The sequence below is a fragment of the Galeopterus variegatus genome, unplaced genomic scaffold, assembly GCF_000696425.1.
Source record: "Galeopterus variegatus unplaced genomic scaffold, G_variegatus-3.0.2 Scaffold3145, whole genome shotgun sequence".
In the NCBI taxonomy this organism is placed as follows: Eukaryota; Metazoa; Chordata; class Mammalia; order Dermoptera; family Cynocephalidae; genus Galeopterus; species Galeopterus variegatus.
The window spans coordinates 162,427-178,272 of record NW_007729256.1 but is presented as its reverse complement, the minus strand read 5'-3'; the positions used below and the strand labels follow the sequence as shown (position 1 = coordinate 178,272).

General features: G+C 41.3%; 1 protein-coding gene across 1 annotated transcript in view; it reads left to right on the top strand.

The window, feature by feature from the left end:
* SIDT1 (SID1 transmembrane family, member 1) overlaps positions 1-15,846 on the top strand; it is a 100,375-nt gene that overhangs the window by 25,278 nt on the left and 59,251 nt on the right. Inside the window, exons 2-3 of the mRNA XM_008584096.1 lie at positions 10,777-10,898; positions 11,928-12,098. Of these exons, the coding sequence (XP_008582318.1) occupies positions 10,777-10,898; positions 11,928-12,098 (293 nt within the window). The remainder of the gene's footprint in view (positions 1-10,776; positions 10,899-11,927; positions 12,099-15,846) is intronic.

The following is a 15,846-nucleotide window of genomic DNA, read 5'->3' as shown; positions in this document are numbered from 1 at the left end:
AGAAGCTTTAGCATGCTGCCGAGGGCCCAGCTGGGGTTGGAGCTCAAAAACTCACTCATTTAGCCAGTTTGCACAGCTGGGTAATTTTTTCAGTAGTTCTGGAAAGCCTAGACCCAGGGGCATAGAAAATCAGTACTTGGGTTGATTTAGGATGGAGAATTGGCCAACCAGACACCACAGAACCTCAAAAGGAGATGGACATGGGTTCAGATCCCGATACCCACCAGCTACCAAAAAAAAAAAAAAAGGAGAGAGACAAACAGTGGTGAGGTCTAAGTGTGCAGAGAGAGTCTGGAGAGGTCCATGGACAGCGAGGCTCCAAAACATCTGTGGCGTCTGAGTGAAGTAGACAGAGAAGGGAAGAGGATGTGGGGTCAGGCTAGGTCCTGACACAAAATAGAAATCAACTGGCCAACGTAAGCAGAAAAAGAATTTATTAGAAGGCCTATCGGTTGACTCACAAACCTGTGTCACCAGGCTCAGATGACATTTGGGGGCCAAGGGAGATGAAGCTGCAGGAAATTATAGCAGCAGTCAGGCAGCAGGAATGGTCTTGTTGGGGTTCTCACCCTGAAACACCCCCTCCACTTCCATTAGATATGGTCATCCCAGACCCTGCTACCATTCATCCATTGGTGTCAGCATCACCAGTGAATTCTAAACTCTCCCTTCATCTTTGAATTATTTATTCATGAGTGAAAGTACCAAGTGGGCACATCCAGCTATTCGAGCCTGGATAATATATCTGGAACCTTCGGCTTCCATAGGCAGCCTTGCCTCCCACAACATACACACAGCGGGCTAGAGCGTGAGAGTTTCCTCCAAAATATGCAAGGGTTCTGGATGCTTGGGTAGCCCCAAAACCAATCCCACCAAAAGTCCGCATGGAGTGCACTCAAGCTAGGGAATTTGTTAGAAAACAGCTATGTACACCCAGACATAGGCAGGAATCATGATGTGGCAGAAAAGAGAGCTGGGGTGCTGCAGCCCTCTATCTGCCTATTTAAAAAGGAACATCTCATCTGAGCATCAGAGAATTCAAGTAGTATATATTGTTTCTGCCACAATATCTACTCCACGATTAAAAATGGTTTTCTCTCTTGAACTGGCCTTCCCTGAGGCTCCTTCTGCTTGTCTCAAGGAATTTTCTTTGAAGACTTTGAAGAGGGAGAAGTTTGCAGGTGATCAGTTTGGCTTGTTTAGAAAGCAGTTTCCTTTCCATAATACTTACATCCTGAAAAACACTTATTAAAAGTTATAAATGGCACCGGTCTGGTAATAAATTCTACTACAGAAATAAATAGCTGATATGTGTCAGATCATAACTTTTCCAATCATAACAATAATCTTCTAGTGTTTTTCTATCTTCAGAGCATTAATTAAGTAGGCTGCAGAATAGCTCTAAAAAAAACTTGCCTGCCGTGCAATCAGTCAACATACGAATAAAATCCAGGGAGTGAATCCTTGAGTTTTGCCTCAAACCACAAAGTAATTATTTTTCTGTCTTTAATGCCTTAAGGGAGAAGGAGACTGAGCAAGAGATAAAGAGAGAGAGAGAGACAGAACAGATAAAGATGAGAAAAGGAATCATGCTCAGGAGGCGAGCAGACTCAGACTGGGAGGGAGGTGAAACACGCAGGCTGCTGGCTGTCCTAGGAACGAAACCTGGAGATGCTCAAAGATGGAGGGAGGTCCGTTACCTGGGAGGGAGGTGAAACATGCAGGCTGCTGGCTGTCCTAGGAACGAAACCTGGAGATGCTCAAAGATGGAGGGAGGTCCGTGAGACTGAGAAACTAGTGCAGAAACTGCAAGAAACCCTGGAGAGCAAGAGGATGGCTAGCATTTGGGGTGATAGGCGAAGGCAGCCCCCAATAGGTTAGAGTCTTCAGGACATACCTGTCTTGACACCAGTTCCTGTGAAAAATATCTCAGACAGCATTTTCGAGTGTGTTCTATGGAACAACTGTTCTGCAGGATAGCTGTGAAACTGCATGTGAAAGGGACCCCAAGTGTAGTGGAGCTTCACCTTGTTGTGAGTGCCGGTTCCTGTGAGTCTGGGGGAACTCCCCATTTCATGAGTCTCCACTGGAGGTAGAGCCCCTTCCACTACAGAAGCTGAACACCAGGCACTGGCTTTCTCATCCCCTCCCCACCACGCTCAGGCACAGGCATGCTGCCTGGGCCAATCAGATTTGCTGTCCTCAGATTTTGACTTGAGAGCCAATGATGCAAGGAAGCAGATGTTCAGCAGCAAGAGAGGCAACGTTGGGTCTCCAGGGATGATCATGGCAAGAGATGGTGGCACTTAGAACCTCCCAAAGACTTCCTATTGCCCTTAGAATAAAGCCCCAATCTCTGTAACATGTCTCATAACGTTCTTCAAGACTATAATGGCCCTTCGTGTGCCTCATGCTCCAGCCAAACTCATTTTCTCAATTCTTCAAACTTACTTCTCACCCTCTTTCTCTCTTCTCCCCCTTCCCTATGTCTGCTACACTATTTCCTTTGCTTGGACATTTCTTGTGGTCTGCCCTCCCTCAATTTTTCTACTTAATTCATACTCATCCTTTAGGAAAATATTCCCCCCAAAGTCTGTGACATACACTCCCACAGGAACTTGAACATTAATGTAATTGCTTGTTAACTGGCATCCCATATGCAAACCTCTGAACTCAATGAGGAGAGTGACTATGTCTACACTGCTGACTAACGTTTCTCCTCTGTCCAGAACAATACCTGGTACAGAATAGGGAGCCAAATATTTATTAAATAAACAAAGTTCATCATAAACTGCAGTGTCTGAGTGTATATTGTTCTGCATTCCTGGCCTGCCAATGATTATACCTCTCTTCAATGTTTTTCCATGTTTTTATTTGAATTGAAATTTTGTATATAAAATTTAGATTATAAACCAAAAAATGAAAGCTTACGTAGATGTATTCATATCTGGATTATTGTTGGCATAATGAGATGAGGTCAGTAAAGAACTCTTAGAAAAGTGCTCTGAATACAAAATGCAGAGAATCTAAAGACATAGGGAATAAATAGTTCCCAAGGGGTAAACTGCTCTTTTCAATGAGAAGAATAAGGTATTCCAGACAAGCTGGAAGCCAGGCTGTGAAAGGAATTTAATATCCTACTTGAGATGGACCATATAAACTTCTCCTTTACCAGGGGTGATTGGGCTTATAAGTGTGTCTCTGCACATGGGCAACAGACAGTCAATAACTGATTGATGAATGGATGGGAGTGGAAAAGTGCTGTTCCAACCCAAAGCACAGATGGGACAGCTCTGCCTCATGCTCTGCCTGGTGCTCAGCAGGTCACAAAACACCGTCCCACATCACCCACCATTTGATTGGGAGGTGGATTGTCTGCATATTACTGCTCCCATTCTACAATTGAGGAACTGAGGACCAGAGAATTTAAGTGATTTGTTCAGTGCCACCCAGCTAGTAGATGTTAGTGCCAGAAATAAAATCCAAGTCTACATATCTTTCTTCATTATGGCTTAAGTGTACAGAAGATAGTTTTCCATGGCTGGATCAGGCTGAGAGAATTTAAGACAGTCATATCAATAACTACAGGAATTATGTTAATGTTTATCTTTTTGGAGGGTACAGGGACGGCTGGCCGGTAAGGGAGTTGCTTATCTTTTTTTTTGTTTTTTAAAGTATAACCTGTGATTGAAGCAGCTCAGCTCCCTGCAGTAGTTATAAAAAGCTTGAGATGAAATGCTTCATTAATGGACACTCTAGCTTCTGAAAGGGATTCAGGACTGCAAAGCTGCTTTGCTCAAGGGCAGCTGTTTTCATACAACACTCACATAATGGGCTCTCCCAACAGTCCTGCCTTCACTCAGCCCAGCTGTGAAAAACCAGCCCACAAAGGGTCTCAGCAGTGTAAAAATGTAAACTGAGGCACAATAAAATTTTAAAGAGTTTATTTAAGTGATTCATCAATTCCTCAATCGGGCAACTCCAAACCAGAAGTGGTTCAGGGGCTCAGCCAAGGGAACCAAAGGGGAAGGCTTTGATAGAGTGAACGTGGAAGAAAAGCAAAGATAGTATTTGATTGGTTACAGTTATAAAATTGCCTTATTTAGTCCATCCTGATGGAAAGTCTCTAGTTATATGACTGTAAGTTTGTTTGTGGCTTCTGATTGGTTAGTCTAAAATTATATATTTCCTTAATATAGGCATTTAGATGAAATAGCTCAAGTTAGGTTTTGCTTATGTTTGCAAATCAAGCAAGTTAAGTTTGTTTATGAGGCCTAACCGGCTTTGTCTTCTCAGGGATTCTTCAGGCCTGGCCTCCATTTTAATTTATTTTAACAGCAAGTAAGTACAAGCTGGAGATAAGGTGACAGTCGGGGAAAGGTAGAGTTTTAGAGAATGATTTATTGCTTAAAAACCCTATAAACCTAATGTTATGGGTTGACTTGTTGTCCCCAAAATATATGTTGAAGTCTTAACCCCTGGAACCTGCGGATGTGACCTTATTAGGAAGTAATCTTTGCAGATGTGATCGAGTTAAGATGAGGTCTTTAGGGTGGGCCCCAACCCAATATGACTGGAATCCTAATAAGAGGGAAATGTGGTCACAGATGCACACAGAATGGAGAACAGCATGTGAAGACAGAGATACACGGAGAACACCGCATGGCAATAGAGGGAGAGAAGGGAGTGATGCAGCTGCAAGCCAAGGAAGGCCAAGGACTGAACACCAGCACCAGAAGCTGGGGACAGGCAAGGAAAGAGCCCACCTGGAGCCTCAGAAGGAGTAAGACCCTGCTGCCACCTTGATTTCAGACTTCCAGCCTCCAGAAGTGTGAAAGAATAAATTTCTGTTGTTTGAAGCTACCCCGTTTGTGGTACATTGTTACAGCAATCCTAGGAAATTAACCTAAAAACAAAATCTAAGCTAGCCCATTACAGTTCAGTGTAGTGCCAGCTTCATCTCAATCCTTGATCATATTTCTTTTCCACGGTAAAGCAATGGAGAAATAAGCCATGTTAATAGGCAAAGTTCTGCAGCTGGCTGAGACAAAAGGAGAGGTAGCTGATAGTGTTTCTTCAGCACCACATCCTGAAATATAGTTTTCATTTGCACATGAGAGAGAGGCTCTAATGAGTGAAGTTAGCATAAGCAGGTCAAACATTAGAGTAAGTATAGACCATCGCAAATGAGCCAGGAGAGCAATGGGAGTGTGTTTGGGGGACTGCATGTTTGCCACATCCCTGAATAAAAAGGAACCTGTACAAAATGAGGGCTTTCGTTCAGAAGTGGGTAAACACAAAGGCCGAGAAGACATTATAGCTTCTTTTTTATTACAGACAGTCCTCTACTTAACAGTGGTTCAACTTACAATTTTTCAACTTTACAATAGGTTTATTGGAGTATTAAATGCATTTTCTACCTCATATTTTCAACTTACAATGGGTTTATTGGGACAAAACCCCATCGTAAGTCGAGAAGCATCTGTATTATTATTAAACATTTTAGATATATAAGCAAGTATAGAAAATAATGTAATAAACACCTATGTACCTGAGACTCAGCTTAAGAAATAAAAAGACAATTAGAGTTCCCTGTTTATTCTCATCTTGATCCTCTACCTCCATCTCCAAAAGTAAACATTTTGGAGAGATAGTCCTCCATAGGATCTTTTAATTTCTGCACATCTTACAGGAAAGCGCTGACGGAAATTTTTTCTCTACTATCTTTTCAAGGGTATTTGCTTAGCAAACAGCCTCAGAAAATAGAAAATGTCTTCCTCTGGAGCAAAGGGCAGGAAGGCTTACCGCACATTATAAGAGATGTGGGTTCCCTAAGCTCTGGGTTCCTCTTCTATAGTGCAACCTACTTCACATATGTAGGCCCATTCCTGTCACCTTCATGGTACTTGGGGACAAGGGGAAGGGATGCTAATGCTGCTTGCTGTGACAAGAGTGATAGTTCTTTGTCTTCAACCCAGGAGGCTTGTGTCTTCTCCCAGAACTGATGAAACTGTGGCAAATGGGGTAAAGTCTCAAATCCTCCAAAGTTCTTGAAATTCATTATCTTAAATTTGGTGTTTATTATTTCCATGCATGTGTATTTTACTAAATATCTATATTCTGTTGTTTTGCTTGTTTATAAAGTTTACATAAATGGAACTATGTAGTAGGTCTCCTTCAGTAATCTGCTTTTTCTCTCAATTTATCTTCTTGAGATTTATACATACTGGTCCATATTCCAGTTCATTCACTTTTAGTGACTATATAACATTTCGCTGTGTGAATACAACTTACTTATTCATACTTCTGTTATTTAGCTTGTTTTTTTGTCATTAGGTTGTTTCCAAATTTTATTGTTGCAACCAATGCTTACACTGAACATTCTAGTTCTTGATTCCTTTGCATAGGTAAGAGTTTTTCCTGTGTATAAACTTAGGAGTTGAAATGCTAAAATGTAATGCGAATTCATCTTCAACTTTAGTAGATAGTGCCAACTTGCTCTCTGAACTGATTGTACCAAATAACATTTTCATCAGCACTATGCAAGTGTGTTTCTCTACATCCTTGACAACACGGTATTGTCATACTTGTGAGGCTTTACCTTTCTGATGAGTATAAAGTGCTACATATTTTCACACATTCTTTGGTCATTCTTCCCCTCTTTGGTTGTTGCTTACATCCTTAACCCATTTTTTCACTGGTTGTTATTTTTTTCTTATGCATTTTAATGGTTCTTTATATATTCAAGATACTGATATTTTTCCTGTTATATATGTACAAACAACATCTCCTAGTCTGTGTCTTGTCTCTTCCCTTCATTTATGATGTTTACACAGCTTCTTGATTTTATAGTGGAAGAATAGCAGAAGATGCACAGTGTTGTTCAGTGAAGCCAAGGGTTCAAAACAGTGATGACAACGTATTCTGACCAAGCACTGTGTGGAGACAGGAATGCAGGAAGCTCGGATTTTAGTCATGATTCCTCCATAGTTCATTATCCTTGAAGAAGTCACTTCACCTCTAGTGTTGTTCAGTGAAGCCAAGGGTTCAAAACAGTGATGACAACGTATTCTGACCAAGCACTGTGTGGAGACAGGAATGCAGGAATCTCGGATTTTAGTCATGATTCCTCCATAGTTCATTATCCTTGAAGAAGTCACTTCACCTCTATGTCTTTGGCTTCTCATCTGTGAATGGGAACGTTAGACTAGATGATCTCCTTGAGCACCTTCCCCAGTGTAAGGTTTTCTAACTCTATTGAGTCAAGGTCTTATGCACCAAGCAGGGAATGACAGGATCTATGTGGAAGACCCCAACTTCGTTAACTTAGTAAGTGACTGATCAGCCTCTAGGTTGCTTTCCCTGACTCCCCCATAGGGGTAGTCGCTTTGTCCTCTGTGTGCCCATAGCACCTGCTCGCGTTGCTACAATACTCATCACTGTTCTGCTGTTATCAGTGGGTTGTCCATTTGTCTCTATGACTAGATCATGAACCTCCTCAAGGCCAAGGTTGTCTTTAGCATATTGCCAGCACCTCCCATAGCTCTCAACTCAGAGTTAACCCTCAGTGAATATTTGATGAATAATGGTGGGAGAATGGAAAAGAAGGAAAGAAGGAAGCGAGGGAAGGAAAGAGGGAAGGAGGGAGGGAGAGGAAGAAAGGACCTAAATACCCACAGATAAACACTCAGTGAACACAACAGAGTTACTAAAACAGTTACACATTAGGAAAAGGGACCATCAGCAAATACTATTGTAGCTGTTTCACAAGTGGAGTCAGTTTTTCAAGATCACACAGGCAAACAACAGTGTGCTTAATAATGCAAACCAATAATCTCTGTTCTTAACCTGATGTTCTTAACCTGATGCCAGGAAAGCAGGTATCATGGAGGCCAGGGGAGGAAAGTGTTCCAAGACAGAGCAAGTCAACTAATAGAGCCTACAGTTTCATTATTTTAGCAAAAATAATCTAGATTTTGAGCTAAGTTCATTTTCATCCCTTTTATGTAACAGAAATATATTACTCATGATTTTGAACTTTTCCCCACTGACATGTTCTAAAAAATTAAAAAGGGATTCTAAGCTTTAAAACTTTTCATAATCATGATCTATATAATATCAGAGATGGAAGTACTTAAATAATTTTTTCTTAGCTACAGTGCAATTCCCTGCTTGTAGTAGATATAGAAAAAAAACAAGATCTATGTAATAAAAATGCTCTTGTTGTCATGACAACAGGAAGAAGCAACAGGAGGAAAAATCTTAGCTGTTAAGAATGACCTGTTACAAGCATGGTCAATACCCTGTCCTTCATTTAGGTTTGCCTTTACCCAGCTTAGTTTGCTGCTACAAATGTAATCAAATTTTCTCAGCTGCACAATAGCCTCTGGAAAGGCAAAGCAAATTTTGAACAGAGCTCTTCATCCTTTTTAGGGGTAATCCATTATCTGTTCATATTGGAAAACTGCCCAGAATCTTCTATCTCCTACTCTAATATATATTTGCAATTTATTATTCTGGTATCTCTGTGTTTGTTTTTATTATAGTAGCAAGATCATTATTAAATAATAAAAAAGTAAATGGATTACAAGAGCCAGACCAGGAATAAAATTAGGGTGTGGAGATGAACTGTAGAGTGGGGATAAACATGACAATGATACATCTGTTCTGCCGGCCCAGTTTCAGCAGCAACAAACACTGGTTTCCAGAAGTGCTATGACATTGGTGATCTCATGGATGTGCAGCTCATGATAACAGGCAGTTGGCAAGTTGCTGACAAATGGCATCATCTATTAGATCATTTCTTTGAACAGTACTTCCCAAAGTGTAGACCCCAAACCATGTACATCAGGATCCCCCAGGATTGTTTAAAATGCATATTTTTAAGTTCTGTTTCTGATCTTCAAGGGAATGACAGATGAAAGTGGTATCCTAGGGGGTGCAACCCTGGGGATAGGTTAAGGAGGGGGCACAGTGATAAAGGACTGAGCTATGAGACTGCCATTGGGGGTGGAGAGGAGGGTCTGGTATGGACAGTATTAAGGAGATAGAAGCAGTAGAACCATTGATTGAGGGAACTAAAAAAGTAGAAATCAGATATGACTTTGAAGTTTCAGTCTTAGATGAACTACTGCCTGGTGGGGCCATTCATTGGGCAAGGGAATTCAGAAGACATTAAAGTCAGGGGTGAAGGAGTGGTAGATTCCATTTCAGACATGCTGAGTTGGAGCTACCTGTGGGATATCCAGAGCTTAGGAAAGAGGTCTGCCCTAGAGAAAGTGTTATGGCAATTATCAGCTGCAGCATAATTTCCATGGAAACACATACAGTGCAGGCATAAGAAAACGCTCCTTTCATGAGCTAGCACTTCTTGCCAAATTAATTACTCTGGGACTTTTTCAACATTAAAAAAGCAAAGGTGGCTTGATCAAGGAGAATGATATAAGAGAACCAAATGGCAATATGTGAGATGTACGCTGTTTGTTTCCTCTCAATTTCCATTTTGGATGTGTAATAAAATCTTCAGGGTACAATTGCAGGGTTTTCTTGTTTCATTTTCTTTCCCCTAATAAAAGAGTTTTCAAGAGAACACTAAGGCATTAGAAAAATAAATCTCAGGGCCGGCCCGGTGGCGCACTGCTACAGTGCGCCGCTTGGGAGCATGGCGGCGCTCCCGCCGAGGGTTCGGATCCCACATACAGACCGGTTCCCGCTCACTGGCTGAGCGAGTTGCGGCCGCAACACCGAGGGTTGCAATCCCGTTGCCGGTCCCGGTCCGGCACGGGCACGACACTGAGGGTTGCGATCCATTGCCGGACACGAAAAAAGACAAAAAGGAAAAAAATAAAATAAAATAAAAAGAAATCTCATATAGAAGATCAAATTTTACTTTTTCTTTTTAACCCTGCCTTTCTTCTATTTTTTTCTCTTCCATGTTGCCTATGGTATTATAAAAAGTTAAGAAAATTACCAAAACCATCTAGATCCAGAGCCATAGTTCAATTTCCTATCTTTAAAACATCCGTGATAGGGTTAATCCTTCAGTTGACATGTGTATTCAGAAGGAGCCATGGAGCTGCTGATATTAAAAAGCATTTTGTGTCAGGGTTTGGTTTACATCTTGGAGTGGAAAAAGAGAATACTCAGCCCCTGTGGTATCTGTTGCTGGGGAAGCATCATGATTTGTTGGTGGGAGCATCAAGCCGTCTGTTAAGCTTTAATAAAATGTGGTCATAACATTTTGGTTTGAAACATAGAATGATTTACCAAGCCAAAATTAAAGTTTGTCAGCAATTGAAGGTCTTGTAGGGTTTTGGAGGGCAGAGGAGTCGGCTTTGGGTGTTTTTTTTTAGGTATTCGTATCTTTAGCATCAATATTCAAATAAGAAAAGCATGTCAATATCTTTTTTTCCTGTCCTGGGCTTATTATCACAATCTTGTGTTGACTGCTCAGTTCTAATTCCTCATGCTGCTGTTTGAAGGCTCCATAGTTTGGCATCCTCCAAGACCAATTGAATCAGAATTTTGGCGGATTGGACCCCGGCATCAGTTTTTTTAAAACTTCCTGTGTGATTTCAATGTGCAATCAAGGTTGAGACTTGCTCAGGTTACAATATGAATGAGGAAAAACAACCGGGGCACTTGGCTTTATCTTGGAAGCAAGTGTCAGAAATTAACGTTTTTCTGAGCCTCAGATGGCAGCTATGGGGCCAGTGCGTGTGCATGTGTGTGTGCATGTGCATGGTTTGTGTTACCTCTCTCTACCCCACCACACAGGTGACCGCCGTGCGGGTGTACGTGAACAGTTCTTCTGAGAACCTTGACTACCCAGTCCTCGTTGTGGTTCGCCAGCAGAAAGAAGTGCTGTCCTGGCAGGTTCCTCTGCTCTTCCAAGGACTGTAAGTGGGTCTTTTCCTAGACAACTTCACTACATTTGGTTTTCCTCACTGTCCTGGACCTTAATCAGTCTTTTCCCTAGTGAAAGGAGAAATCTTATATCTGGAATATTAAGATATTACAGATACTAAGTGCAAACAATGGTCATGGTGCATACCCTGACCCATTCAGCTCTGCTCAATTTTCATCCTCTCAGAATTTCAGATAAGCACTCTGCCTAGATTTGTAGCACCTGGAAGAACTTTTACCATTTTTCAATTCTGCCATTATGTTCTGTTGCTCTTGGTTGGATAGTGGGTAATCCAGTAGCTATCCAATGGGCAAGGCCCAGCAGTCAACATGAGTGAGTGACACCTCCCCATTCTTCAAGATGTCCACCACATGTGCAATCCTCAGCCAATAACATATACCGAACACTACTAAATGGCAGGTGCTGGGGATACAGCAGAGGAAAAAGCTCCAAAGTCTCTGCCCTCATGGAGTTTGTATTTTCACCAGGGAGAACTGATATATGGAACTTAAGCACTACCAAGGAGAAACCCAGAAGGCATACACGAATGGGCACGTAGTAAGCTGTTGCATCACTTTTAAAGGTTGAGGAATTTGAGGATTGGAATACTGACTCTGATAGCCTTGACTTGGACTCTGGGGCTTTCTTTACCATTATATTAGCAAAAGTTTGAAGAGTGGAAAAATTGAATCACCCGATTGTTTTAGCAATTGTCTAGGACAGTTCCCCCCTCAAAATTTGATATTTTTTCCTCACTGAATTATGGTGATGGCTTAGTGTAATGCAGACCCTGTTCAAGTGAATTGATCAGCACAGAACAGTCCTCATGTCCCTGTTATTATGTCACACAACCCAAAGCCAACAGCACTAGTTCTAAAATGACTAGTTCTGAAACTTAAAACATAAGGACTTGAAAACAAATTCAGAGAGATGTTCATACAATGAGACAGTCTTTTTCCCCTATTTATTCTTTGAGTCTCTTTCTTGTTTTTCTGGTTTTTCCCTCCATTGGCTGCTGCAGATACCAGAGGAGCTACAACTACCAGGAAGTCAGCCGCACCTTGTGTCCCTCAGAAGCGACCAATGAAACAGGACCCCTAGAGCAACTGATATTTGTAGATGTGGCATCCATGGCACCACTGGGGGCCCAGTACAAGCTGCTGGTTACCAAGATCAAGCACTTCCAGCTCCAGTAAGCAGGATTCATGTGGCCTTTATCTGTTTACTTGTCTGCTCTTCCTGGGCTGTGATGCTCAGTTCAGCTTCCATCCTTACAGATTTGCATTCTAGAGGGAGATTATCCGCTTAGCATATTAACTGAGCACTTTCTGAACTCTCCTGCCTTGGGTAGATGGACAGCAGTGCCTTAATCAATGCAATAGGGAGGAAGCAGGGGACTGGTAGAGAGGGTAGGAGCAGTTGACCTCCTAGGTGTATCTGTTTTAGGGGGTCTGTGAGGGGGCCCTATCTGGCCCACAGTCCAGGCAAGAATTACTGGTGACTGAGGACTTTGGTATTATGAAGCAGTGCTCCACTTCTGAAAGAAGTTGCATTTTGTTTTAAGGACGACTTTATGCAATTCCAGTTTTTTCCTTCCAGGTGGGAGTAGCTTTGTCCTTCTTTGGAGTGACTAAGTAATATTTTTGTCCCTGTTTTTTAGAAAATAAAACAAATGGACAAGCTTGTTGAAAAACATAGTCATGAGACTTGGAAACTTCATCAAAGAAGCTGCCCAAATGGTCAAAAACCAAAACCTAATTAGCTGTCAGAAATATAAATTAAAGCCATTTTGAGAATCCACTACAACTATCTAATTGTTATAACTTGAAAGCCCTGACAATGCAGTTTCACTCCTAGTTATATAACCAACTTCTGGATGTATAACTGGTATACATGCATTCAAAAATGAACACACTATTGCTGTCCATAAAAATGTGGATAAACCTCATGATGTTGAGCAAAAGAAGCCAGACAAGAGAAATACATGCTGTTTGATTCCATTTATATAAAGTACAAAAACAGGCAAAACTATTCTGTAATGTTAGAAGTCAAGATAGTGGTACCTTTGAGGAGGAAAGAAGTCATCCATGATTATGATTATCTGGTGATAATTTATTTAGATATTTGCTTATAACTTTCGTAATTTTCCATAGTTTGGTTATATTTCAATAAAAAGATAATTTTTTATAAATCAGGATATTTTAAAATAGTATATGCTACTTTTTTGCAGGTTATTTTTCTGATCAGAATGCTCTGTTCTATTATAAATCTCTCTTTACATTTCCTAAGGCGGTTTATAAAGAGGTCTGTAGCCAGTGGAGTTGCTAATAAGAATCAAATATTTATCTTGGTCTTCTTTACACCTCTTGACATAGTGCTATACCCATAGAGACAGATGGACAGACAATGGATGAATGAATGGTCAGAAGGATGGAGAAGTCGTCACAGCATTTTTTCCAAGTCCCTTTATTTAATTCCGGTGTTGAAAAAGGTGACATGATAATATCAAGAACAAAGAACACTCCTTCTCTCCCCCTATCTTCGCCCCCCAAAAAAAACAAGCATAAAAAGATTCTGTGGTGGATAAGTCCCACCCAAACCAATTAAATCAGAGTCTATAGAGGGGAGTTTTGGACACTGGTATATTTTTTAAGGTTCTCCAGGTGATTCTAATGTGTGGCCAGGGTTGAGAACCACTATTCTGAAGCAACTCCCAATATGGCGCTTAAATTTAATAACTTAAAAATCTATTTATGATATTAAACCCTATGGGAATTCATTGTTATCTGTTTGATGGGGATGGCAGCACATTACTTGAACAGAGTGCAGTTTGAACTTAGGAGAAGCCTTGCCTTTACTGATTGGTCTCTGTGTCTTTGACCTGTTACTGTCACCTGGTGGCAATATACTTGAATTGTAGGGCCAGTTTTCTGTGAGATTAATTAGACTTTTGGAGAACTGGATTCTATGAAACTGAAGTCATGAGGTCACAACTCTAAGCGAGTGTCAGTGAATGATGTGCATGCTGGTGAAACTGCAGATCTATTTCCTCACATTGTTTTCTATTTTCACCTCTTATAATGTGAAACCAGACACTTAGAGCATTTCAAAATGCATACAGTTACCAGGGCTTTTATAAGACCAAGATAAGCCTGAGAAGAGATGGTAGCCGAGATATGTGTCTCTTCCTCCTTGGCTCCACCAGCTTGCTGGTGGCCCAGAAATCCAGAGATGATGGTAAGGGGGGAAGATCTGAGGACTGTGGCAAGAATTGGGCTCCAGGAATTGAGAGAAACACTGAAGAATTAACTCCAAATCCCTAACGTTGCACTTTCTGTTGTATTTTTGAGTGACAGGCTAGAATGTATGGAACGCATTCTAGGATTGTTTCTGTCTAGAATTATAAATTTTAATAATTGAAGAAACTTTGGGAATGTAATCCACCCACCGTATTTTTACAGATGAGCAAAGTGATGCTCAGAGGGGTTAAATGACTTGTCCAAACTCATACAGATAGGAAAAGGAAAAATCATAACTAACTTCTATTTCTGACTCTCAGTTCTGAGCTCGTCTCATCATAACATACTATTTCTACTTTCGGTTTAAAACTGTCTTCCTAACTTTTATGTTCCCCTAAATATGTTTCTCAATTACTTATTTATTTAAATACAGCTTTTAAAATAAAATAACTTTGCCTTAAAGCCTTTCCCCCTGCATTTCTACCCATACCCTAGCCCTCTCCACACACATGTGCAGCTTTGCCACTACTAATTTTCCCAGACTTCAGTGCCCGGTATTCAGTGCTGCTGGAGTGTGAAGTCATGGGCAGGGAACAGCAGGAGGCCGTAGGAGCAGGCGCCTGAGCATGGGGTGGGAGGAGCCCGAGCATGGGGTGGGAGGAGCCCGAGCATGGGGTGGGAGGAGCCGAGCATGGAGTAGGAGGAGCAGGTAGAAACCTAGACAGTTGTCTACCTGCAACAGTTGTGTGGAGAATGGACTTGAAGGGAACAAGATTGGATGTAGAGAAGTTAGAAGGTTGATGCGGTGGTCAAGATAAACAGTGAGGAGGTGAATGGAAGAATTTAGGTGAGACTGACAAACTCTGATTGGCTACGAGGGGAAAGGGAAATGGGAGAGTCAAGGAGGACAGTGTAGTTTGTAGACAGCGGTGCCACTAAGAGAAAATAAGAGTTCTGAGGAGAGAAGGAAGACATGTTAAGTTCACTTTTGGATGCGTCGAGTTTGAAGAGCAGACATATGGCAAAGTGTCGGATATGAGCCAGCGTGACGTCAGGGCGAGGTCAGATTTACAGACAGCAGACAGAGTAGAAACACTAGAAACATTTCAGGAAGGTGGGTCCACATGGCACCTGAGGCGCAGCCACAGGAGCTAGGGCTGGAGAAACAGGCAGTGCCCAACCTTGATCTTTAAGATCTTGGATGCTGTGCTAGAGAGTTGGGACTTCACCTTTCAGGTCACACGTGCCACTAGAGGATTTTAAGTGATAAAATAACATGAACAGATTTGATTTTTAGAAATGACTTTAGTGGCAGTGTGGAAGACGAATTGGAGAGAGGGGAGAGGAGAGACAAATAGGCAAATGAAAAATTATTTAAATAGGCCATAATAAAAAATTATTTAAATAGGCCATAATAAAAAATTATTAGAACCTGAACATATTTTGGCAGCAAAAAAGTCGTAAGGAAGAAAAATAATTAAACAATACACATGGGAATAATTTACAAATTCAACAAACATATGTGGCAGAATAAAAACTATAGTCTTATATGAATTCTTGTAGCTTTCGACCTTCCTCTAGACTTCTAAGTAGGGAACGTGAGTCTGTTTTGAGAGCAAGCGTGTGATTGAAATAGCTCAGCTACCATGGTGTGAAAAGTAGTAGATTTTTTTTAGGAAGTGGATGGGTAAGAGGCTTTCA